Below are 25075 nucleotides of genomic sequence, written 5' to 3'. Positions count from 1 at the left end.
TGTGTGTGTGTGTGTGAGTGGGTCTGTGTGTGTCTGTAGGTGTGTGTGTCAGTGTGTGTTTGTAGGTGTGTGTGTGGATCAGTGGGGGTAGGTGTGTGTGAGTGTGTGGGTGTGTGGGAGGGAGTGACTGATATCTAAACGGTAAAAAAAAAAAAGGCTTCCCTATGAAAACATTTTGCGCTGTTTCCATTGTGCCTGCTACTCAGAATCTACGTCTAACTTCCTTCCCTGCCAACACATTTTGCCTGAAGTCTTTATTAATACCATAATAAAGCAGGGCACAATTCATAAAAACATTAAAGACATGATTCAATTCAAACATTCATACGTCACTTAGTTGCTATGCAAACATTAGTCTACTGGTGCTTGAAGGAAGGTGAACTCCCCTACTCAGCTGCAGTCCCACTTCACAAACGGAAGCTCATGCATACAGGCGATGCATGCTTTATACAGAATATATTCAGTTATATACTTCAGGAGTAAAGTGTGCACAAAACCCTGGGTCTATAATTATACATAATGCTTTCTTTTGTTATTGACAGAAACGTTCATTCGTTCCAGTTTAGTGCATATTGTGAAGCCAGAGGTAGACAAGACAACCTTTGTTTGTCTTGCTTTCTATAAATGCTCAACCAAGAACACTTGTATTTCTATTAAAGTGATGCCTTTGGAAAGTTTCTGAAATTGCTTCGAAAGAAAAATATGAGAAGCCCAAGAACACTCAAATGCACACACGCACGCACGCACGCACGCACGCACGCACGCACGCACGCACGCACGCACGCACGCACGCACGCACGCACGCACGCACGCACGCACGCACGCACGCACGCACGCACGCACGCACGCACGCACGCACGCACGCACGCACGCACGCACGCACGCACGCACGCACGCACGCACGCACGCACGCACGCACGCACGCACGCACGCACGCACGCACGCACGCACGCACGCACACACACACACACACACACACACACACACACACACACACACACACACACACACACACACACACACACACACACACACACACACACACACACACACACACACAATGGTCTATAATAATGTCCTCAAGAGAAATTATTATAATCAGCCATGTCCATGTGCCATCGCCGAAAGCACAGCATGTCTAGCACACAGTCAACCGGGTCATTACGTTTCCATGGATACATCCTAATAATCTGAGGTCATAGCCAAGCCCACATGCCTGCCCAAGGGATGTGATGATTGGTCAAACTGAGGTCAAGCTGACATGTTCCCAGGAGTCAGGCCAGCCACTGAATGTAGCGCTGAGAGGCCCAGGGAGGACTGCAGAGACACTCACCAGTTCACCGGGGTCTCCCATGGGTCCCGGGGGACCGGTGGGTCCTGGCATACCGGAGAGACCCTGTTGACAAGAAAAACAAACAGACACACCCATGCACAAACACACACACACACACACACAAATGGACAGGCACACACAGACGAAGAGTTAAAAAGGACTCCTATCCATTCCTTTCAATTTTCAATATCAAAAGTTGAATGACACCACGTGACCACTGGAATGCTGACCTCTATCCCGGGAGGGCCCGGTGGTCCTTCTATTAATGTCCCCTGGTGATAAACACACACACATAAACAGTGAGTCACGCAATACGCATCACAAACACAGGACATAGTTCAGACCCAGGGAATCAGTCACTAATGGATCACCGGTTCAGCCACCGCCCGCTCTCCCTTCTGGCCCTTCTCTGCTCGCAGGGATGCCTGAGCGATAGACAGACAGACAGAAAGACAGACAGACAGACAGCCGTCAGACAGACAGAGCAACAGACGGAGCAACAGACGGAGACAGAGTTCACATCACTGTGTGTCAGCCGGCTAACGCCCACGGACACAGTACCAGCTCGTGGGTTAAGTGTGCTACAAGGAGATCAACCCCCCCCCCCCCCCCCCCCCCCCACAGAAAGTGTAGAAGCCGTTCACCTCTCCGTCCCACGTCTGGGCCAGGTCTCGCTCTGCGAAGCTGTAGGCGTCCTCGTAGATCTCGTACTCTTCGTACTCGGAGGATGTGGCGTTCTTCAAGTCCTCGTATTCCAGCATCTAGGGAGAGAGGTGAGATGTGGTGGCGGAGGATGTTACAAAATGGAAGCGTGACATCTGAAGGGAGTCGACAGAGGCACTGATGCCACCTCTGGGAAATAATGTTTCATGTGATGATCTCCAAAAGATATGGAAGAAATGTTGTAGGAAAAAGCTGCATGAGAGCAAGCATCATACAGCAAACTCGATATGATATTCAAGGACAACATAAATATTAGATATTTTAGTAAAATAATGCATAGATCCCACTTATAAAAACAACTTTTCAGTTTAACAGTGGAAGGGCACACAGACCCACCTCATAGTCGGTAACATTGGGACCCACGGTTACCGTGGAAACTGAGAGATCGTCATACAGGTCACTATCGCTGTACTCCTCCACCACCGGCCTTTTGAGTGGTCTGTCCTCCTGCACAGCGGCAGAAAGAACATGCACACACACACACACACACGCACACACACACAAGTCAGGTCGAGTCACACTACACTGAACTGAGGACACACTTTCCGTGGGCACGGCACTCGCCCAGTTTCATTAAAAATGACTGCATGGATGTGGGTGCTGTTGGTTGCGGTGAGGCTGCAGATGATCAGTTTATGACATTGATGCGGTGTGATTAGTTTAGGCGGAGCATCGTCACCGTGTGGCTGCATGTCAGGGCTCTGTGACAGGAGAGAATTAGTTCCACACACCAGAAGCCGACGGGAACATGTTATGACATTGCGGTGAAATTAGTTGAGGGATGAAGCAACATATGTGCCACTTGTTCAGCGTTAAAGGCAATATAATGAGGGCGGCGGGGTTCCTGCGAAAAGCAAAATCGGAACAAAATGACAGAACGTGAAACAAACAAACACACAGACACACACACGACTAGGGTCAGAATATGATTCTGTCCAGCCGTGACGGCAAATATCTACGTCTAGAAAACGACTAGTTAGGGTCGGTTGGGCTGCATCTTCCAGATGGGGAATTTCCCCCAAACGAGGATCAGCGCGGACGGGGTGATTAAGGCGTCGGTGGTTAGTGATGGTGGTGGTCGAGGTGAAGTCGTGCTCTCTACAGTTAGCAGGCAGTAGGGCGGTGCTCTGTTAGGGGAGTGAGGGGAAGGGGTAGAGGAGGCAGTGGTGGTGGTGGTAGTAGTGAAGGGGGGAGGGGGGAGGGGGGGGGGGGGGGGGGGGGGGGGGTTCACTTGACTTCTACCTCCGCTTCGACCTTGGATTCAGGCAGTGCGGCAGAAACCGGAGAAGGTCGTGGATCCTCGGTGGCTGTAGCGGTGGCGGCGGCGGCGGTCTCTGGCTCGCTTGTTTGGGGCATCTCCGAGGGGAAGGTCTGCTCGAGGCTTTCGGCGTAGCCTGCGGAGGGCACGAGTTCTTCGGTGGCCTCTGGGGCCCTCGGGGGCCGGGTGGGTGGGAGGGGGGGCTCCTTGGTCAGATACTGGGCCAGCGTCGCCGGGGAGACGCTGAGGAAGCCGTCCTCGAGGGCTTGCTCCTCGTCTTTCTGCCTCCTCTTCCCCTTCCTCTTCCCCTTGCCTTTGCCTTTGCCTTTGCCTTTGCCTTTGCCCTTGGAGCCCTTGTCCCGCTTCTTCTTGTTCTTGTTCTTCCTGTCCTTCTTGCCCTTCCTGCCCTTTTTTGAGACTTCCTCCTCCGTTTCCTTGTCGCTTGTCGGCAGCGGTTCCCGAGGTTGGGAAATCTTGTGTGGCAAAGAAAAATCACAATGAAGGGTGAAGGAACAGGGATGGGGTTGGGTTGGGGGGTGGAGGAAAAAAAAACATAATTGTTTGTGAGTACAGAGACAGTGGAGGCAATAACAAGGGACAGGGAGACGGTTGGTTTCTTGGACGGCCTAGCGTCTCGGGTCAGACATAGTGCGCCTCCAGCTCAGTTAGAGCCAAACAATAAATAGCAATGAGTAAACAGCCCCGGGGCAATCAGCGTGTACTCTTTCTCGCTCAAAGAGGAAGACCTATTTGTTCGGGGGGTCAGAGGGCACTTTGCTTATTCTCCGCAAGTGCTAATTCTTAGTGCGCCCAGCCAAGTGAGCAAATATGGCCTGTGTGTTGTGGGCTGGTGGGCTGATGGGTTATCCGTCTGAAATTCCTGCTTTAGAAAGCCCGGACTGTGCGGCGGCATTGAAGATGAGATTTAGGTTCCCACTTGCAAAATTGGTTCAGTGAGTGTTAGTGTTAGTGACAGTGTGTGTGTGTGTGTGTGTGTGTGTGTGTGTGTGTGTGTGTGTGTGTGTGTGTGTGTGTGTGTGTGTGTGTGTGTGTGTGTGTGTGTGTGTGTGTGTGTGTGTGTTTGTGTGTGTGTGTGTGTGTGTGTGTGGCGGTCTGGGGGAGAGAGAGAAGGGATGGGGTAGTGGGTGAGTGGTGGGCCGGTTGGGCCGAGGGTTCGTTGGACATGGAGCTCATGGCTCAGCTGTAGTCCTGATGATGGCCAACTGTTTGGCGGGAGGGTCTCTTACGGCCCGGCGTGAGCAGGGATGGAGCATTCCTGGAGCCCCGTGGGAGAATGGAGTTTCTCACGGAGACACCCAAACACACACAGATGCACGGTCATAAAATGCAGATACACACACACACGTTTACAAATACAACACACATACACCCACATATACAAAAACATAAAACACAAAAGAAATCTAGGAAACAAACACACAAACACACACACACACAACACACACACACACACACACACACACACACACACACACACACACACACACACACACACACATGCGCATAGCCACACACAAAGCACAGCATTGATGATGCATTAGAGTTGTACTGCTTTACTTTCTAGAAGCAGCCCAGGTACAGAGCCCCAGGAATCAATATTCGTGTGTCTCTGTCGCACGTTCTCACACACATACACACACACACACACACAAACACACTTTTATTTGTTGCACATATTCTCTTTGTGTGACACACAGCCAAATAAATATATGATATCATCATTCATCTTCACGATTGATCGAATGGTCCCTGCTAGCCAGAAGAGACGAAGAGCGGTGTTATCCTATTCGATTTATAGGACCTCTCTATGTGTGTGTGTGTGCGTGTTTGCGCGTGTGTGTAGGTGCTAAAAGTCACACCTGACCAAAAGACGATACAGTGCAGTCGTGAAGGAACACTGGGCTTTGAGAGAACGTCTGACTCTTGGCTGTCGCTCTCAAATGGCGCGCTTCCACTGCAGCGGTGCGGTGCGGTGCGGTGCGGTTCGCAAAGGTGCGGTACGGATTGCGTTTCCACCGCCAAAAGTGGGCGTGAGCCGGACTGAGCCGTACTCGTTTTGCCCTCGTCTTCAGTACTCCTCCGTTGGGGTACTGGGACGCATGAAAGGGTGCCTGGAAAATTCGAGCTACACACCCCCTCCGTTGATTGGTCGACAGAATCGTCACTTCCGGGCGACGTGGGGATAAAAACAAACAAAGAGTAGCCTCGAGGTATTATTCTTTACAATGAACATGTCGCGTAAAACGCTTGCTCGGGCGAACACGGAGGAGGAGGCGTTCCTCTGCATTCTTCGGGAGGAAGATGTTGTTTACGATGTTTAGGTAGCTGCCGCGGCGATCGACATACGGCCTACCATGAAGGGTAGTGTCGGCGGTGGAACCGCGACCTCGGAACTAAGCTGGGCTATACCGCCCCCTCCCTACCGGACTGAGGCGAACCGAACCGTACCGCACCCTGCAGTGGAAACGCGGCGAAAGCCTCAGATACTCCCGGAGAGGCTGCACGCTTTGTATTCAGATCTCCTCTTGGCACAGGATATTGGAAGTAGTAAATCATGTGATCAGGTGATGAGCCTCACTGAGACAAACAGCTTTAATGGTTCTCCCTGTTATGACTTTGGCTCTGGGCATAGAGCTTCTGCAAGCCTGGAAAGGTCCGTCGCAGTCCTAGCTGACAACCTGGATCAGGTGATGTCTCAACACGGACTTCGACTTAAAACCCCAAAGAAGAAAAGAGATAAAATGAATATTGATTGAAACAGGCTCAGCGTCTCTAGAGCCTTCCAGACAGTGAGCAAGATGGATCAGGTCTGCTAAATAGTGATCTCAGAGTCTCGTTCACCTCATCTGGGTTTACTTTGTTGTGTCATCGGTGGCCAACTTTGCTGTGTTTTTATTTCAGATTACTTAGGTCTGTCAACGGTAGGAAAATAAGTGTGTGTTTTTGTGTGTAAGAATTTGTTTGTGTGTATGCGTGTGTGTTACTCTGTGTCTATCGCCGTGTGTTCATTCTGTACCCTCCCTCTGGGTATCAGTGTATTTGTTGAGTATTGCTGACATCCTTCCAGTGTGTGTGCGTGTCTAGCTGTGTGTGTGTGTGTGTGTGTGTGTGTGTGTGTGTGTGTGTGTGTGTGTGTGTGTGTGTGTGTGTGTGTGTGTGTGTGTGTGTGTGTGTGTGTGTGTCTGCCAATGTGTGTGCGTGTCTAGCAGTGTGTGTGTGTGTCTTCCAGTGTGTGTGTGTGCATGCGTGTATGCGTGTCTGGCTGTGTTTGCGCGTCTAGCAGTGTGTGTGCGTGTCTTCCAGTGTGTGTGTGTGTGTGCGTGCGTGGGCGTATGAGTGTCTGGCAGTGTGTGTGCGTGCCTGCCAGTGTGTATGTGCATGTGAGTCAGTGTGTGCGGGGCGTACTAACCTCAGACTTGTCCATGATCTGGGTGTTATAGGGCAGGGGGGAGTCACAGTCTGGGATGTATTTCAGACAGTAGTCTTCCGCCAACAGAGGATCTTCCGCTATGAGCAGCTGCTGTATTTCACCCTGGATCACAACATAAGAAACATAAAACACATTTAATTTGGATACAAACCAAAATCCACATTTAAAAATCAAGTTTGATTATCCATTTTGATAATAATACAACATTTTCCGGCATTTCCGCCGTGCCTAGCGGCTGTGGAAAACTATCGCCCACGTTTCCGGCGTGCTACGTCTCGTGATCGCGACACTGTTGTTGTCCCCTTCCCTGCGTTCCCATGGTTTCGCCAGGCGTCCAAGGCGTCTGCGTACGTGCAACAGTCAAATCTCTCCCTCTCATCCCCCGTCTCAATGACCTCGTCCACTTCCCTCTCGCAGCCCAGAAGGACTGAATAACTACCGTGTACAAATCACAATACAGACAGAACGGCAACCCCCCCATAATTCCTATTAACCCCCCAACTAACTAATTTCTAAATATCCTCCTGAACGTTCCACACTATTACGCCCACGCTGCATCGTCCGGGGCCGTGTGGAACATCGTCCGCTCATTATGCCTTGCCAACTAAATTCAAATGTCCCCTGGGGCATTGCGACTGGAAAGGAAGGGGATAAGAATCGGCGGAAATTGAAAGAAAGCGACATTCACATTAGAGAGTGCAACGGTATCCAGAGGCAGCTGCGCAGCTGTGATCAATTCGTAGGGAGATTATACACTCGATAAAGCAGTTATCATTGTTATTCATTAAAGAGGAATTAGAAGCTAGAGTCTAGACCAACGCACTAGATCAACGTGTGACCTGCTGATGAACTCACTCAGTGACCAGCTAGTGCTCCTTTGCATACAATTCAAATTAAGTCTTCTAAGCGGTATATAAACATGCTGCCGCCATTAATATGCGGTTATTAAAATTAATTTAAGGACAGCGCGCAATAAGGGAACAATCGGCTTCGCTTTAAATCAAATGATAAAAACTATATGTATATTCAACAATTCATAGCTCCTCGCTCTCAGGATAAGTAGACAATTTTAATCCCAAGAAACTTTGAGATGCATTGAATTCAAAGAGCAGCTTCGGAATTAATCATCCCAGTCAAGGATACCTAAAAGTAGACTGTTGACATTGAGGATCAAAGCCAGAGCATGTTGTCTGGAAGTCAAACATCCTAACCACTAGTACCCCAGCCGCCCTCCTCATGTTACTGTTACCGTTTCCCATGCATACTCATCATTCTTCAGCGGTAAAGGCTTTTAGCAGGGGAAACCCTGTGTGTGGCACTGGACAGGAAACCACTGAAGGTCCTTGGGCGTTTATGACACACAAAATCCATGTACGGAGACACATCTAAGAGTCAGCGGCGGGACAACAGTCTCTGGTTCAGGTACCGTGAGTTTGTCCCTTCATTCAACTTCTAGCTTTGACCACCGAGTTCCAGTCCCCTCCTCACCTCTGATTTAATAAACGCTGGGCCTCTAAAAGGACATGAGTCATAACAAAGAAGTCTGGCTTCTCAGTGGGTGACTGCCGAGTGCAGATGTTTCTAAGAATCTAGACGGCTTACTGCAATAAAACAGCACTTGGTTGGTCCTTAGTTGGTGTTTTGTTTTTGCCTGAAGTGTAACAGATGCTTGTTAGCTAACTCAAAACATCTGACCGCGACTCAACCAAAATCATTAACCAGGGCGGATACATCCACAGCAAGCCTCGACTCGACTCACTTCCTTCTGCAATGATGTGGCTTTTTTCTGTGGGAATTGTACTCTGACCGCTTGGATTAAGCCCGCCTCGTACAATATTCCCGACAGGTCAGGGCCTCGACATGTCTCTGCCAGTAATCCTGAAAGTAAGCATTTCACCTCAACCCCCTGATACAAACGAAAAAGATCAAAAGTGTGTCACGAAAACAACCCTGACGGGGATTACACCAGCGCACGTCAGCGTCGGTGAGCGGGAGCGGCCCTTGAGCAGGGCACTGAGCGGCCAAGCGGGAGCGCCACCCCAACAGAGGACATTCACCTCCATGTTTTACTTCAGCTCAAAATACATGCAGCGTGTTGGAGAACGCCGGAGCGATTCGCTGGGTTTTTGGAAGGCAAATCTGGAAGCAATAGAGGCATCAGGGGGCGAGTGCCGTCCCTAGACCCCCACCACGAGCTCCCACGCTGGGGGAAACAGGGCCGGAACACCGGCCTCCTCCTCGTTCATGTTCTCCTCCCCCAGACCCAGGGAACCCGGGGCCTGGGAACAAGAGGCCTGAACATGAACCGCCCCACTGCATGCTGGTACTCCCCTGGTACTCGCCGGACCCCGGGGGGGGGGGGGGGGTCACACAAAGCTATGCCTCGCAATAAACACAAGCGTGCGCACGGACACACAAACAGAAGCATAGAAATGTGTGTTTGTGGACCTACTGGAATCTGTATATGTCGATAGCTTAGCGCGCACCAATCGGCGAGCTCTGCCTTGTTTTGAGCCCCCTGATACCGCTCGTCCATTGGTCAGAGGCGATTAAGCCTTACATAAATATACACACAAGCAGAAAAATAGGAAAAAAAACAGCAGCTCGCACCAACACCCGGCGACGCATCTCATGGAATAAATTGATCGGTAAGACAAGATGATTCACGGCCAGATTAGATGACGCATCCCTGGGAGTAATCATCTTCTTTTTCAGTCTGTGGGAGAATGAGAAACTGTCTTTTTGGGGGGGATTTCTTCGGTACGAGGGCGTCTTGTAGGCTGTCCGGTACAAGGGCGTACGAGTCTTCAACAGCACTCCCAACATGGGCATGTAGCAGGGGCAACGGACCCTTGCCCCCCCCAAATAAATGTCCCCGCTCGGGGACAGGAATCTGACAGCAATCCGACCACAGCAATCCAGCGTTTCTATTCCCTTTACACTATAAGGGAATAGAAAACACTGGACTTCCTGTCACGGTGCGAGAGCGACAAGGTTGTGTGGGGGGGGGGGGGGGGTGGGATGTAGAGAATGACTTGGGGGCACGGGAGAAGCAATTAAGGTAATGATAGGACTCAGGCAAACGCAGCCAGGGGAGGGTGAGGGTGCGGACGTCGGCGCGGTGATAGAAGTAGGAATTATCGACAAGGTGAGTAAACCCGGAGGCGTGGCTGCACCCGTGTCAGCAGAAAAGGACATCTGATTCTTCCTGGGTGAAAGTGAGGGAAGTGTGTGAGCGCACATATATGTATATATATATATATATATATATATATAAAAATAAATAAATAAAAGAAAGAAAGAAAGAAAGAAAGAAAGAAAGAAAGAAAGAAAGAAAGAAAGAAAGAGAGAGAGAGAGAACACACACACAAGAGACAGAGGGTGAGAGAGAGAGACCGAAAAGGGACTGCTAATAAGGCGGTCTGTACTTTTCCAGGGCTGAAGCTGTGTTATGCTAATGTCGGTGGGGACGGAAGTTTTTATCTGTGTCCCCTCAGGGTGTTCTGGAAGATGGCCTCTTCTGAAAGCCTACAACTTCCATCCTACATCTCTGTCTTCCTCCATCTTTTTTAGACTCTTGATCCTACTCTGTACAGACACTGTGCCTAAGGGCATGAGTTGGGGGGGGGGGGGGGGGGGGGGGAAGAGAGAGAGAGAGAGAGAGAGAGAGAGAGAGAGAGAGAGAGAGAGAGAGAGAGAGAGAGAGAGAGAGAGAGAGAGAGAGTGAGAGAGTGAGTTGAGGGGTGTGTGTGTGTGTGGGGAGGGGGGGCTGCTGGTAAGCTGATCTGTTCCAGGCTGTGGGCGAGTGATTTAGAGCCAAGTCTCACATGGAACGACAAGGGAACAGAGATTGCGTTTTGTCATGGGAAGCACACAAACTGAGAACTTATGACAATAACAGTCACTCAACCGAAAACAGAGGGACTCAAAGACCGGGGGCTTCCACTTCCATGGTTTAATCCTAACATCCCCGGTTCAAACCCAATAGTTCCCCGTATATGAACACCAGCCAATCACACCTGCATACCACGCGGGAATTCCAGCAGAGATAATGACTCTGAATGTAATGACTGTATAACCGCAGTGGGGTCATTTCCCCACGCAACCCTGTCCATCCCCGATTACAGATAATAAGGACCGAGCCTCTGACATGCGTTGCCACAGGGGACGGCTGCAGGAATTCCACCACCGAGGAGTCAAAGGTCTCACGATCACCCGCCATATAAACTCAACACAAGCACATAGTCCCTCCACTGTGGTGGGCTAATGGGCCCAACTATATATTCAGCACAGAGTCATTAGAAGATAGAAGTAGAATGAAAAACAGGGACTTGTGGAGTTACTGTTATCTTTCTTTTTAGCAATGACTGGGGAGAGCTAATAGCAGGGTGGGGGTATGGCTCGACAGGCCATCTCTCCCGCCACGCCCTTTCATTGACCCCCCCCGCCCCCCCTACCCCCTGCCCCTCCCTTACCTGGTGTACCTGCGTCAACCCTCAACAGGGGTGGCCCCACAGGGGAAACTGTGGGCAACTTAGGCACAGCACATCACACACAAACACATGACGTTAAGCCCAACTCACTCCTCACTGACTCAACCGGCTCTGCGTCGGTGTGGCAGACATGGAGCACTTTAAGAGAGAATGCGGTTTATTTATGAATGGAAAATAACACCAGTGCATCAAAGCCTTCAAGCCACGTTGCTGGGTGTGGGGTGTGTGTCTGTTTGGGTGTGGGGTTTGGTGTACTTGTGGAGTGCGTTTGCATGTGCGTGTGTGTGTATGTGTGTGTGTGGCTGTGTGTGTATGTCTGTGTGTGTGTGTGTCTGTCTGTCTTACTTTATTTAGTCTGGCATTTCCCACAACCAATAATTATTAGACTGCTTCAGAGGATGATGCAAATGGATGAGTCAGTGTCTGGCGTTACCTCCTAATGGTATCACCAAGTTGCTTTTTATTATGCATCCTTATGCATCACCCAGGGACTGGTTGCTATGCAACTATATGACAGCCCAGAATAGTGTATGTTTTAGGGTAAAAAAAGGTAACGGTTCGTGACTATGTGGTGGCAACAACGCTTACATAGAAATAATGAGGGTTGGGGAGCAGTGCATTTTCACATCAACAGCTCGGACAGCCAAAGACGATGCTAAAGTTCATGTCCCGTCGCCTACGTCTACCATCCATAGCTGTACTGCCATCCACATAAAGGTGGTCATTCGAGGTGCGCTCCCACCTCAAACACCTCCTCGTCCATCAGGCGTGTCCCGAACACGGTCACGCCCTCCGTGCTGACGACGGCGGCGTCCCCGCGCAGCAGATCCAGGGTCTCCACCTTCTCACAGTCCACGTAGAGGGTCACGGTCTTGCCCTGAACGCTGTAGGCTATCCTGTGCCACCTGACACACAGAAATAACACCATCACAACCACTACAAGGATTAGACAATGCTTTGACAAAGACAAAGGGGATATATATATATGAACGGATAAGGGCATCTTGCTAGGGGATGGCTACGAGTAGATGTTGAGGTTTGAAGCCCAAACTTTTTGAGTGGGAGTCAAACGCTTAATAAAGGCTAACCACAAGAGAATCCTGCCCCTCTTTAAAAACATAAGAAAAATAGTTTGTTGCCTTTACATGATTTCTTTGTTTACATTATATTTGTATCCCACACAATGCTAAAGAAACTAGAAATTGAACCCCCTATAAAGAAAATACATTTAAAATCCCTACTTGAATGCGGCGTCTAAACGATTAAAAGATTAAAATGTTTGCCGTGATATCGGAATTTGACTTCACTGTTCGGATAATTAAACGTCACACCGAATCCCACTGTTCGGTATATGAATTACTTCCATGCTCGGTTTCATCTTGCCCTATAGTAACCTTTGAGGCTAATATGCTAGAAGACAACAAGAAGACATAATTACAATGTTCAATATAAATAATGAGCAGCCCGATAACTGCTTGAATCAGAGGGTGGGATTGTGTGAAGCAAAATGACAAAACATAAGGAAACGACAAAGACCCTGGGAACTGTGATGGATGGAGTTTGCAGCTCCATAAAGTAGCTAATACACCTGAAGATTGAGTCAAGTGTATTGATAACCTATTGCATACATTAACGTCCCTTTCCCTGTCGGGACCTCAATGCCAAGAATCCCTCCTCTTGCAACCGTTCCGGGCACTAAATAATCGGAAACGTTGTGATAGCAATAAAAGGAAAATCTGCAGATACGACAAAACGAGTCTTTGCGGCCTATCCAGCCTTCGATCTTACCGGGTAAATCCGAGGCCCAAGTGGCCCAGAGACTAATTAGATCTGCACAACAGGCAGATAATAGATCTGGATACACAACTCCTTAGTGCTAAGCAAGCAGGATGAAGGTATCTGACTAAATATATATACATTAAAAGAACACAGGCTCAACGATATCTATAGAAATCGACAAGGGAGTGAAGGCCAAACACGGGACCTAATCCTCACTTTCCGTCGGCCAGATTGATTTTCTTGAACGTGGGGTAGTCCTCTGGCAGGGGAAGTCCCTGGTGGTCTTCGTACAGGAACACGGGGGAGCGTCCCACCTCCAGGCCCAGCTGCTGCGCCCCCTGCTGGTCGTAAACGGACAGCAGGAAGAACTGGGTGTCCTTCGTGGCTCTCAGGGTGGTCATCAGGGAGAAGTCCTCCGGGAACGGGGATTCTGGGAGGGTGTTTATGGGGGGGGGGGGGGGGATACGTTCATCAATGAGAGCGGAGAGAGCGGGAGAGCTGATGGGACCGATGGAACGGGAACACACCGTTGGAGAGGAGAGGATGAAAGAGGAGAAGGAATGAGGGGAAAGGGAAAAGGTGTGTGTGTGGGGGGGGAGGGGGGAGTAAAGAGAAAAGTAAAGGAAAGAAATAAGTAGGTAAAGAAGGGGCATTAAGATGAAGAGGAATAAAAAGTAAGGGAGGAAAGGAATGAAGGAGAGGAAAGGAAAATAAAGGAAAGGAGAGGAGGGGAAGGGAGGGGAGAGAAAAAGAAAATAGAAGAAATCGAGGAGAGTAGCAGCAGTTTGAGGATAGGAGAAGGCTGGAAACATGTTGTAGCAACAGTTGCTAGAGCACACAGCGTGTAGCAACATAATCCTAACACGCAGAGCCTCTAACTGACTGAAGATGACGACAGATTTTGATGATGAAACAAGTGCAGGTCGTAACATATCACAACATGGCATCACAGGACCATAGTAGTTGGACGTGATGCAGCATTGTGTGGGGTACCGGGGAACAGCTGTTTGGTCGGAGCGCTGAGCTGGATCCTTCTGTTTATCCTGTACGCCAGGTCCGCTACCTCCACGCCCTTCCTGTTGGTACAGAGGCCCGAGTCCAAGGCGACGCCCTCCATGCCCTCCGACAGCTCCAGCACACGCAGCACATCGATGGGGTCGGCTGAGGGAGACACAGCATCCACAACAAGAGACAACGGTCAGCGGGTAAAGACACAAAATTCAAAGCGTTTCTGTGGTTCTTTGTTCTTCAAAATTGTCTAGCTCCATGTTTTCGGAAAACTGTGTATTTGACTGTTAAAAAATAAATAAAAAATGTAACCTCTGAACGTCACATTTCCCTTTAGATCACGTTTTCCCCGTTGCACAAATGTTATGTTTCAAAAACATGGACGGCAGCAGCCCGACCATTCATTCATTTTTTTTTCACTGCACCGTAAGTGTGACTTTGTTGTCGTCTGGCTGAGTTAAGTGCTGGTTGTTAGCCAGGGAAGGGGACATTCGGGGTTTAGAGCAGCCTGAAAATGGCTTTTAAAGAGCGGCTTCCTGTTTCTGGGCGTCCCCCCTGCCCCCCCCCCCCCCCCCCCTCCCGCCCGCCTCCTATGTCAGAGAAGTGGCTGCAGGTGGCCAGCCTCCTGTGGTGGTTATTACGGGCCGGGGGGGAGGAGGAGGAGGAGGTGGAGGAGGAGGAGGAGGAGGAGGAGGAGATGGTAGCCACCAGTCTCACTGATAATCCTAGCAGCAGCAGCAGCAGCAGCAGCAACGGCTACAGAACACCTGACAGCTGGCACCTGCCGAGTGCGTTGGGAGTCTGGCTGTGTGCCAGACAGAAGAACCCCCCCCATGGGCTTTTATTCTTCTTCAGCGCAACAAGATCTTCCAGGCATGAATGAATACTAGTGCAGAGCTGGATACGGGCACACAGCTTGCTTAAAAGTATTGCTGAAAGAGCTGGGTGACCCATTGAGAGAAAAAGATCGGACCAATTTAGTTATTTTTGTCGTGGACGTTCACGTTGTCAGAAATGGTGGACGCATAATTCAATTGCCAATTAAACACAGCCAATGGCTATATGTCTATTATGAGGCAGAATTTAGGGTTTAAATAAAAATAAAAAGACATTGTTTGGTGGTGACATTTACTGTCAAGCCATTAATAGGAATAGGTTGGCAGTGATACCCAGCCCCTACTATAACTCTGCCACTGGCGATCCAGTTTTATAGTACATCGTCAAGTTTAATACCCTTTAAAACTACCCCTATAATATTCTTATATGCTGATTTGGGCTAAAAGAGAAACGGAAGACATCATTGAAGCTCCTTCGCCATACCCCAAAACTAAATCTCTAGATGATCTGGTCTCGCGGCGGGGGGAGGATCCATATTGATGCATCGCCCAGGCTCTAATCACTAAACGGTGAACAGTGTATTTAATTAAAGGGAAGGTTTCCTTGGTCCCTGCTCCGTGGCGGCCAGAGGGTCGTGTTATGAGAGGAGCGGTGATGAAATGCCGTCGTGAGTGTAAAGCTGGGATCAGAACTTCTTGTGCAGTCCCCCCGCGGCCCCTCCCGTCTGGGACGCTGTGCATGGATGTGATTAAGCACTTAGTGTTCAGGGCCATGTGAAATAAAGTCCAACTCCTGTAATTTCTTACATCTCCTTATCTTCCGGACCCTTTGATTAAAACACCCGGAGAGAGCTGGGCGCTGTTGGAATATGTATATTTGATCTCACCATTGCCTTGCCTTGGGAGTTATTTATTCTTGGACTAAGGAGCCACATGTTCCATGCAGCTCTGGGCTCATTTGCTTAGTCCCACAGCAAGGCGAGAGACATGCAAATAGGTTACGCTGTCAATTTCCAGCGGCCCTACAACGGAAACCATAAGGCTCGGGGTCTACACAGCAACAGCAACAATACCGCCTAATTGGATGGTAAACAAGCCAAACGGACTGTAAAATAGCTACAAACTAGTGATACTAATACGATTGACTCAACAAACGTTTATTTGCCACCAACCGCGCAAATAAATAAACTGGCATTGTGACAATGAACCGAGAACTAACAACCGATAAATAATGCAATGTGTCAGCATTTCTCTCTTTCTTGTCCCATTGTGTTATATTGGAACCCCTCGAAAACTAGACAGCAATCATAAAATAACTCTCTCTCTCTCTCTCTCTCTCTCTCTCTCTCTCTCTCTCTCTCTCTCTCTCTCTCTCTCTCTCTCTCTCTCTCTCTCTCTCTCTCTCTCTCTCTCTCTCTCTCTCTCTCTCTCTCTCTCTCTCTCTCTCTCTCTCTCTCCCTCTCTCTCTCTCTCTCTCTCTCTCTCTCTCTCTCTCTCTCTCTCTCTCTCTCTCTCTCTCTCTCTCTCTCTCTCTCTCTCTCTCTCTCTCGGATGGGGTCAAGAGGAGCACATGTTTAGTACAGCCACAACATGTTCTAATGTGCCACAGCGTGTTACCAATTATATCAGACCTCTGGGTTTCTGTCCGTCCATTAGCAGGAGCATCTGACCGATGACCTCCAAACAATCTTCCTCAATCAACTGTACTGGAAATCTACCGGGGCAAGGCTTATCGCCGGCGTGGACAGACAGAATCAACTCAACTGTTACAAACGCACGTGCACACACACGTACACCCACACACACACAAATGATTATGGTTGCACATTACAGACGTCATTTACAAGTCTTAACTTAGTCTTAAAGTCTAATTCTGTGTGCGGATGAATGGACATCAAATATTTCTCCATTACCGTCATCTCAACAACACAAGCCGCCACCCACTCCACCCCCACCCTAGGCCGAATGGCAGGGTGCCATCTGAATCGACCCTCAACTATTGATGAAAGGTGTGTGTGTGTGTGTGTGTGTGTGTGTGTGTGTGTGTGTGTGTGTGTGTGTGTGTGTCTTGGATCCATGTGTGTCACCTGAAGTGCTGCCAAACAATCTGTAGCCTGGAGTCATTGCTGCCTGAGCAAGGGTTACTTGCATCTAATTTGTATTATGACGCTGGATGTGTCTGATGCTGGATGCATCTAATGATGGATTTATGATGATGCTGGATGTATCGAATGCTTGTTGTAACTAATGCCGGCTGTATCTGAGGCTGGATGTATCTGATGCTTATTGTATATAATCTTAATAATGCTGGATGTATGTGATGCTTGTTGTATCTGATGCTGGTTGCATCTAATGCTGGATGTATGATGACGCTTGATCTATCTGATGCTGGATGTCGCCCCTTTATGGTGAGTCTGGGAAATGGGGATGTTCATGATTCTCATCGGTTGGGGGAACCTTCTCTCTCAGCCTTTAGCCTTGAGTGGGCCAAACAAGAGGCAGGGGAAGACACACCTTAATGTCAAGGATGTGAATGCTGTGTGCTGTAAAGTTTTGGGTGGATGAATAACTTGAATAACTTCCAAGATCACAGCTCAGTGAAACAAAGTAGGAGTGCTGAGAACCTTCGTAAAAACCCAACTCTCCCCACCCCAGTCAAGTGATAAAATGCACTCTAACAATTATTACATGCCACAAAACCCAGCAGTGTCCCCTCCATTACTTTTTAAGTAGTTATTCAATTTCACGCTTGACTTTTTCTTATTTTTGGGTTAAAACTTGGCTTCTTAGTACCAACTTTCCCTCTATACAAGAATATGACATCATCAACCCCTAAATGCTACAGTCCTGTTCTGGTATCTGATGAGGGAAAGGGCCCCCCAAATGTGGCCCAGCCTCCGTCAGTCACAGACGGCGTTGTGTCTCCAGGAAAGGTCACACATTGCTCCGTACAGCTGTGGGACACCGACGACCCCGACGCCGTCGCTCTTTCCGCGTCCCGCCGGCGGCCAATCGCACGCAGCTCCGGGCTCCTCTGGCCTTTACATACGAGGACATAATGTGTCCTCTGTTGCTCCTTCAACACACCGCGAGATCCCACGGCCTTTCGAACGCATTCCTTCTGACTCACACCACCTCCAGTCCTGGAGGTGGCGTCTATGAGGAATATCGCTCTCTCTGGCGCACACATGCACACGCACACACACACAAAAGTTGGCCTTTTAAAAACCATTGGAGCTGGGAAGAAGTGGAAGAAGAGGGGGGGGGTGTTGACCGCTATTATGACATAAAAGTGGGAGTTCCCACAGTATTTGAGAATAACACACACACACACACACACACAGACACACAGACACACACACACGAAAATATGTGGGTTTTTTTTGTGTGTGTCTCTAAAAACCGCAGCACAGCATTTGCACACAATTCTTGATAGACACAACCACACATTCACCCTCTATAATTGGAAACATTGATGACGTAAAAATATGGAGCCCACAGGCGCAACCGTATAAAAAAAACACACACACATACCCGTTTGTTTTTTGGCATAATAAACCTTTCAATAAATACATTAAATGGGATATATTGTATATGCTTAAACTTTGTTTTTGACCACCAGTGGCGGAGTATCAAAACAATATATAGAGTACAATTTATGAGAAAACACAAATCGGTAGAATAACTATGGTTAATTGAATAAAGAAGTTCTACCCAAGGGCCAGCTGGGGTTTACATGGGGTTTATCAGCTTAGCTAGGACGCAAAAAAAAGGAGGTCTGTAGTGTGATATTAATCGTGCTGATTAGGACTTGGAATCGAGGCTGCTTTCACTTATCACAAACGCACACAGACTCACACACACACCCAAACAGGAGGTTGGGAGCCAGTCAAACCAGCAGTTGTGTGGGAGAACCAACTTGGAATGCATCCACAGAACCTCTCCTTTGCTCCGCACAGCTTCACTCTCTCCTTCCCTGTAGCGCGCTAACATCGATATATCAATATATAGGAAACGTGCAAACCATGTGTGTCCCGATATGGAGTCGAGTCAGTCAAGTGTAGTAGTCACGATCACTTCTCAAAACCAGGACCTGTTCTGTTTCTCTGCTATTGCACACGGAACTGACTGCGCCGACAGACAGACAGACCCAGAAGCATCTCCAGTTCTGTTTCTCAAACATAGACAGCTGTGATTAGCATGTTGAGAATGCTTGAATATGGGTCAGCACGATAAGTCCTTGGTTTCCCCAGCTCACATGCATGGCCGCTCGCCTTAAGACGCTGGCACAGAGTAGTAGAAAATGCGGTAGAACATTCCCTTCCATTTCACATCGGTGCGGCTTTGGTCCACTTCCTTGGTTCGTTCTGTTCATGTTTTGTGCTCAGCGTGACAAAGCAAAGAGCTGTTGGGCCCACGGAGAAAACACCTGGGGGTTTCTCACGCGCGCGCGCGCACACACACACACACACACACACACACACACACACACACACACACACACACACACACACACACACACACACACTTAGCCAGCGCCTCAGTCACTCACACACAAAGAAGCAGGCAGAAGGCAAGGGAACGTCTCCATACAAAACATACAAGCAGCACACACATGAGCAGAAATTATTTGTTTCTGGTCAACTGCAAGCCCATCACTCATTGTCTCTGATGTAACAACATTCACAAACCACAGAAAGCATTGAAAGCAAAATCCCTCCACCACACAAGACGCACTCACATTCTCCCAGGGCAGCTGTTCATTCACGACTTTTCAACCCCCCCCAAAAAAAAAAGCGACGTCACCTACGCCCCGAAGCAATGCCCCGTTTGCTGCTTTGACATAAAGTAGTCAGACCTCCTGAGGTTAACAACCTGTTGTCTGGGCTGTAGGACAGAGTTCAGAGAGAGGGAGGTTAACGGAATGAAAGGAGGGCACCAGGCGGGGTCATCACGTCACCGGGGTAGACTTGCGCTGCGCTGGAAAGGTAACCGATGGTTCTGGAAGGAAGGGCTACAGCCCCACCTGGGGCCCGTGTGATGGCGGAGAACTGGACGCCCACTCAGGGCAGCTGACATGTTATAAAAAATGTAACAACTACAACTACAGAGACAGCTCCAGTGATGAATGCTCTTTACTGTTCTGAAGGGAGCCATCCAAGCTGATGTCACAGAAAAAACAGCCAGATAGGGAAGGGAGTCGGGACTGGGGGAAGGTTGGACGGGCTCCTGGCCTTCTGCAGGCCAGATGTTTATGGCACTCTATAGGATAAGAGATGAGAGGTGGTTAAGCATCATTTCTGCACTTCAGAGACTTGAAATTCCCCCAATAGAAAGGCCCAACATCATTCCTAAAAGCTGCAGGCCTGTGATGAGGTCGCGGGCCAGTCAAACACCATCCCCAGTGAGGGCCTCTGGAGGCGGGCTCCACTTTCGCTGATTTGTTTGCATTTGTCCTTCTCTCATTTTGCGGCTGGATCAAAGAAGGACCGAGGCCCTGTCGCTACCCTGTGGGGTGGGGGGGGTTTGGTGCCGGATTCAGGGTTGGTGTGCTGGATCAAATAGGAACCAGGGAGGGACTGCATGCATGAAAACCTCTCTCTTCCGTCCAGTCAAAACAGGGGCGTGTCAGATGGTGGTGGATGTAAACAAACTCTTAAAACGTTTGATAGATCCACGCACGTTGCTGTGGCGTGGTTCGTAGAGCACATGTAAAGAAAACAAGAGGGGGGGCCGGGGGGGGGTAGCAAGAAAAATGTTGATGAGGCAGAGGAACAAAGCATTCGCTAGGCTGTAGATGTGCGAGGGAGAAAGTCTCACTTCCTGTCATCAGGCATGACTACAAAGTCCCTTTGCGCTGATCCAAAACTCACAGAGCAGGCATATGGGAAAACATTCATAAACTGAAACGCGCATGTGCGCACCTTGCAAGCAGACAAAACACGCACGCACAGAGTGACACACACGCACACATAAACATCCTCCCTCACACATACAAACAAACGCGCATAATAACACACGCATACAAATACACACTCACACAGATTCACTCTGGTGTGCACAATCACAGCAGACAATGCTGAGCACTTTGATATCTGCAGCGCCATATGTACCAAACGATCTCCCTCTCTTTCTCCCCCTGCTCTCTCCCCCTCTCTGTCACACTCCCTCCATCGCGCGCTCTCTCTCTCTCTCTCTCTCTCTCTCTCTCTCTCTCTCTCTCTCTCTCTCTCTCTCTCTCTCTCTCTCTCTCTCTCTCTCTCTCTCTCTCTCTCTCTCTCTCTCTCTCTCTCTCTCTCTCTCTCTCTCTCTCTCTCTCTCTCTCTCTCTCTCTCTCCCAGCCTTCATTAGGGCTCTCTCGATCAAATTGTTTCCATGTGGCAGGCAATTGTCTGTGATTCAGGCCACTGCTAGTCTGCACAGCGTCTCTTCTCATCAACACTTTTCAGAACCCCCACCCCCCCCTTCGAAAATAATCTAACAATAAGCCCCTTTAAAAAAGTGAAGGGGGGGTGCAAACAAGGCATATTTCTAAACTCCTGGGGACCATAGGGTTAACTAGCTAACTTCTGCTGTCGAGGCATGCCTATTTTGTTTTCCTTTTCTTCTTTTTCTTCATCAAATTGGCGATCTATAAAGGACAGCACCTGTAAGGACACAGTGTGGAATGGATGAGCTGAGAACATGGCCGCAAGGCAGGAGTGGGGGGGACAGAAGGCTCTCTCATCTGACGCCCCTCTGGAAGGACTGTAGAGACTAAGCAGCGTGGGTGGCAAGCAGGAAACACAATGCAACGTGCACATGCCGGTTTGTTAATGGCTATCTTAGGAATCACAGATCTGAGGGAAAACAAATTTGGCTTTAGTGCTTTGCTTGCTGAACAAGCCCGGAAAACACAGCAAATGTGGTGGTTTTATGCGTAAGCAGCAACCCACACACACAAACTCACACATATAGGGTTGCTATGGCAGGTACTAGCAACAAGTGTTATCAAAGGTAAAAAGTAAATACACAGATTCTTCTTTGTGTCTGTTGATAAGGTCGGTTTGGGAATGTAAATATTCCCTAGACATAATATACACCATAATACATTCCAGCAGTAGCCCGCAGGCCTACAGTGCAGTGATGCAGAATAAAGTGGAGAAAATCTGAATTTGAATGTAAATATCCACTAACCTATAAAGTTAGCCAACTAAATGCCAGCAGCAGGCATAGGCATACGCCTAAGTGACAGTGCAGGGCTGCCCGCACAACATTATCGTATATGATCAAATATTAACAAATACTAGTATAAGCTGTAAAGAGCCTTAGCAGTAGGCACCTTCCTTTCTAGGCCTTAAGTGAGCTGTCGTGATCCACATTAAACAGATCCATGACAGGAATTTTAATCTACTGCAGTGGGTGAGCGTTTCAGCCGCTCACCTATTTCTCAGACCAACGCTAAACCACTTCACGGTAAACCGACGCAGATCACGAGCAAACTCAAACATGACATCATCATCGTCACATCGCCTCCAGCTGAGGGCTTGGCCCATTCTCACTGTCAGAGCCCCCATCGGATGTCAGAACCCTCACACTCTTGAGTTATGTGTTGCAAAGGTTGTATTTTAGGGCCAGATGTTCATAATTATCGTGCATTTTTATTGTACTATTGGAATTGGTTTGAATTGAATTATTTCTCATTTGCATAAAAAAAAATGATGAAATAAACGCTGATGCTGATGAAATCTGGTGCGATTCAAATACAGCGTGAAATGGTACGCATCTGGATGCTTTATGTGGAATCGTAGGATTTAATTAGGGGTCGTTGGCGGTAACCTGACGAGTTCGGGCCGCTCTTAATGACTTAATGTATTTTAAATGAGCCAAGCAGTCGTTTGGGCCGTCAATGCACTGCATAATGAAATGAATCCTGAGCTGAACTATACGGGCAAGTTCAAACCAGCAGCATCACCACCACATCCCCTGCACATCAAAGAGGACTGGTTAACAACAACACACTTTGGGGGGGGATATAATAACACAGTACAACCGAAACAACCTCGTCATTTGATAATCTTTTGATCATCATTCGAAGTAACAAATAACAGTTGTTACAATTGAGCTGTCAAAAGAGAGCTGGTGGACCATAATACATTGCAACGCTTTGACATAAGCTTAAGTCTCAGAATAAATTGTTTTTTACGGGCAGGTGTTCAACAAGACCCTTTACCTGCAGTTCGTGTCGCTGTTGCTTGAAGTAAGACAATAAGAAATAGCGGTATTGTCCTCAACGACCTCCTTCTTGCCAGGCGGTCCATCTTTAAAGGCATTAGACCCCTTGCCTTCGCCGAAAAACTTTGAAATTGCAATATGAAAGTTTGATTAAACTAAGCAGCCATGCGGGAAGAAGAGAAGAAAGCCAACTGCGCCCCGTGCACGGTCTGTAGACTAGTTCCACTTGCTGATTGTTGGAGACTTTTTTTTAGGCTCCTCTCAACTTCTCTCTGTCCCTCTCATTCAATTTCTCCCTCTTCCCCCTCCCAACCTCCCCACTTCGCCACCTCTCACACTCCCCTCCTCCTCCTCCTCCGGCTCCCATAGGACGACGTCTCGAGGCAAATAGACGAGCAGCGCTCGCCGGAAAACTCCGTGATAAATCATACATCTCCCCCTGGAGCCAGCGCGTTGATTACACGCGATAATTGGTGAGGTCTCGCGTTGTTGCGGTAGTCGTTATTACTCATTCAACACATTATGCCGGGCAACCTGTCACGTTTTATATTCTTGGTGAGATATACGAGTACTCCGTTAGATATACGGCTGACAAAGGATTCCACAAATGAGCATGAATAGGACGTTAACGCAAGGCAGTTATTATTTGAGGAAATTGTTTTTTTAATTAAACGAAAGCGTGGTTTATTATGAACAACTATTTATGGTGATGGTAAGAGTGGATGGCTGATAGAAATTGGAACACATTTATCCTACCAAATGCATCACAATGAGGCTGTTCTAAAATAAATAAATAAGGGAGATATTATGCAAGTGTTCAAGACATGCTTGTGAATTTTTTTTAAAGAAAGTCAATTGAAGCAAGAGGAAGCTATTAATAGACATTGCATTCTTTTGCAGTAGACCAGTATTATTACCGTGATCCCTGTTGGGTGTAGCCACGTTATCTTCACTATCAGGCCAGCATTCACTTAAAAATTCTCCAGCACTTGTTCAGGCAGCAGCCCATGCCACTGGCCAAGCTAAGGTGCATAACCTTAGGTTAAAGGGCAATAACGACGGTCTCGGTGATTGGTGTCTTATGTTCCAAAGTTCTCTTAAAGTTCACCTCGTTAGACTTCCTTGAAAATAACGTCATCAGTGATTTAGTAGGCTACCATGTGTGGGGAGTGGCGTATCGAGAAGACATTTTAATTAATCCACATTTCAGAATAATTATAATTTCTGTTGAATTCTTTGAGTGCTTGCAAAATATTTTGCTTTGCAGGCGAGAGAATTGCTTAAAAAGGGAGACAGGCAGATAGATGAAGAGAGAGCGTAATTGCTGAGTGCGTTTGTGTGTGCGTTCGTGTGTTTGTTTAAGTATGCGTTACAGAGAGAGAGAGAGAAATAGACAAGAATAGCTAGTTCAGAAAACAATACATTTTTCATATATATATACACACACAATTGTATCAGTGAAGACCATGACAAATGTATTGTTTTAAAATTGAATAGTTCTTGTTACATGGTTGATTACAATAGCCTACATGGTAGGTTTATAAGTAGCACAAACCGATAAGTGTTAAGTGATAGGTTGCAACAGGGAAGGCTATATCAGTCAAACAGTTGCAGTATTGTGCAGGACATAAACGCCCTGATGACTTGGAAAGATTAAGAATGATCCCCTGGGTACACGAGGGCTGACCCTCGACCCCTCCACCTCCACACTCCACCACCTCCTCGCTGGCAGCCCAGTAGTGAAATGGGCCTGGGCTGCATTCCATACGGCTTTTGACAGATGGTTACTAAGAGGCTAGCGGACAGTCTGAGACCTGGGTGAGAAATACTTACCAAGCTCATATTATGTACCCTACATGACATAACTGGAACTATACAGTGTTTTTTTTTTTTTAAAAGAGATAGGTTTGACGGCAATACCTGGAAAACACTGATTCTTAGTCATCGGTAAACTGTACTGCAGTCCCTGTTTTATTCATA

The 25075-nt window shown here is 48.2% G+C and overlaps 1 protein-coding gene across 1 annotated transcript in view; it reads right to left on the bottom strand.

The window, feature by feature from the left end:
* Positions 1 to 23487, bottom strand: part of col5a3a (collagen, type V, alpha 3a) — a 58321-nt gene extending 34834 nt beyond the window's left edge. The window contains 11 exon segments of the mRNA XM_030340083.1: positions 1334 to 1396; positions 1564 to 1605; positions 1705 to 1758; positions 1978 to 2094; positions 2393 to 2503; positions 3299 to 3787; positions 6745 to 6867; positions 12001 to 12163; positions 13254 to 13467; positions 14031 to 14198; positions 23094 to 23487. Of these exon segments, the coding sequence (XP_030195943.1) occupies positions 1334 to 1396; positions 1564 to 1605; positions 1705 to 1758; positions 1978 to 2094; positions 2393 to 2503; positions 3299 to 3787; positions 6745 to 6867; positions 12001 to 12163; positions 13254 to 13467; positions 14031 to 14198; positions 23094 to 23193 (1644 nt within the window). The 5' untranslated portion in view covers positions 23194 to 23487.
* Between the last annotated feature and the right edge of the window lie 1588 nt (positions 23488 to 25075).

This window comes from Gadus morhua, chromosome 2 (assembly GCF_902167405.1).
Source record: "Gadus morhua chromosome 2, gadMor3.0, whole genome shotgun sequence".
Classification (NCBI taxonomy): Eukaryota; Metazoa; Chordata; class Actinopteri; order Gadiformes; family Gadidae; genus Gadus; species Gadus morhua.
This window is presented reverse-complemented; position numbering and strand designations above follow the sequence as displayed.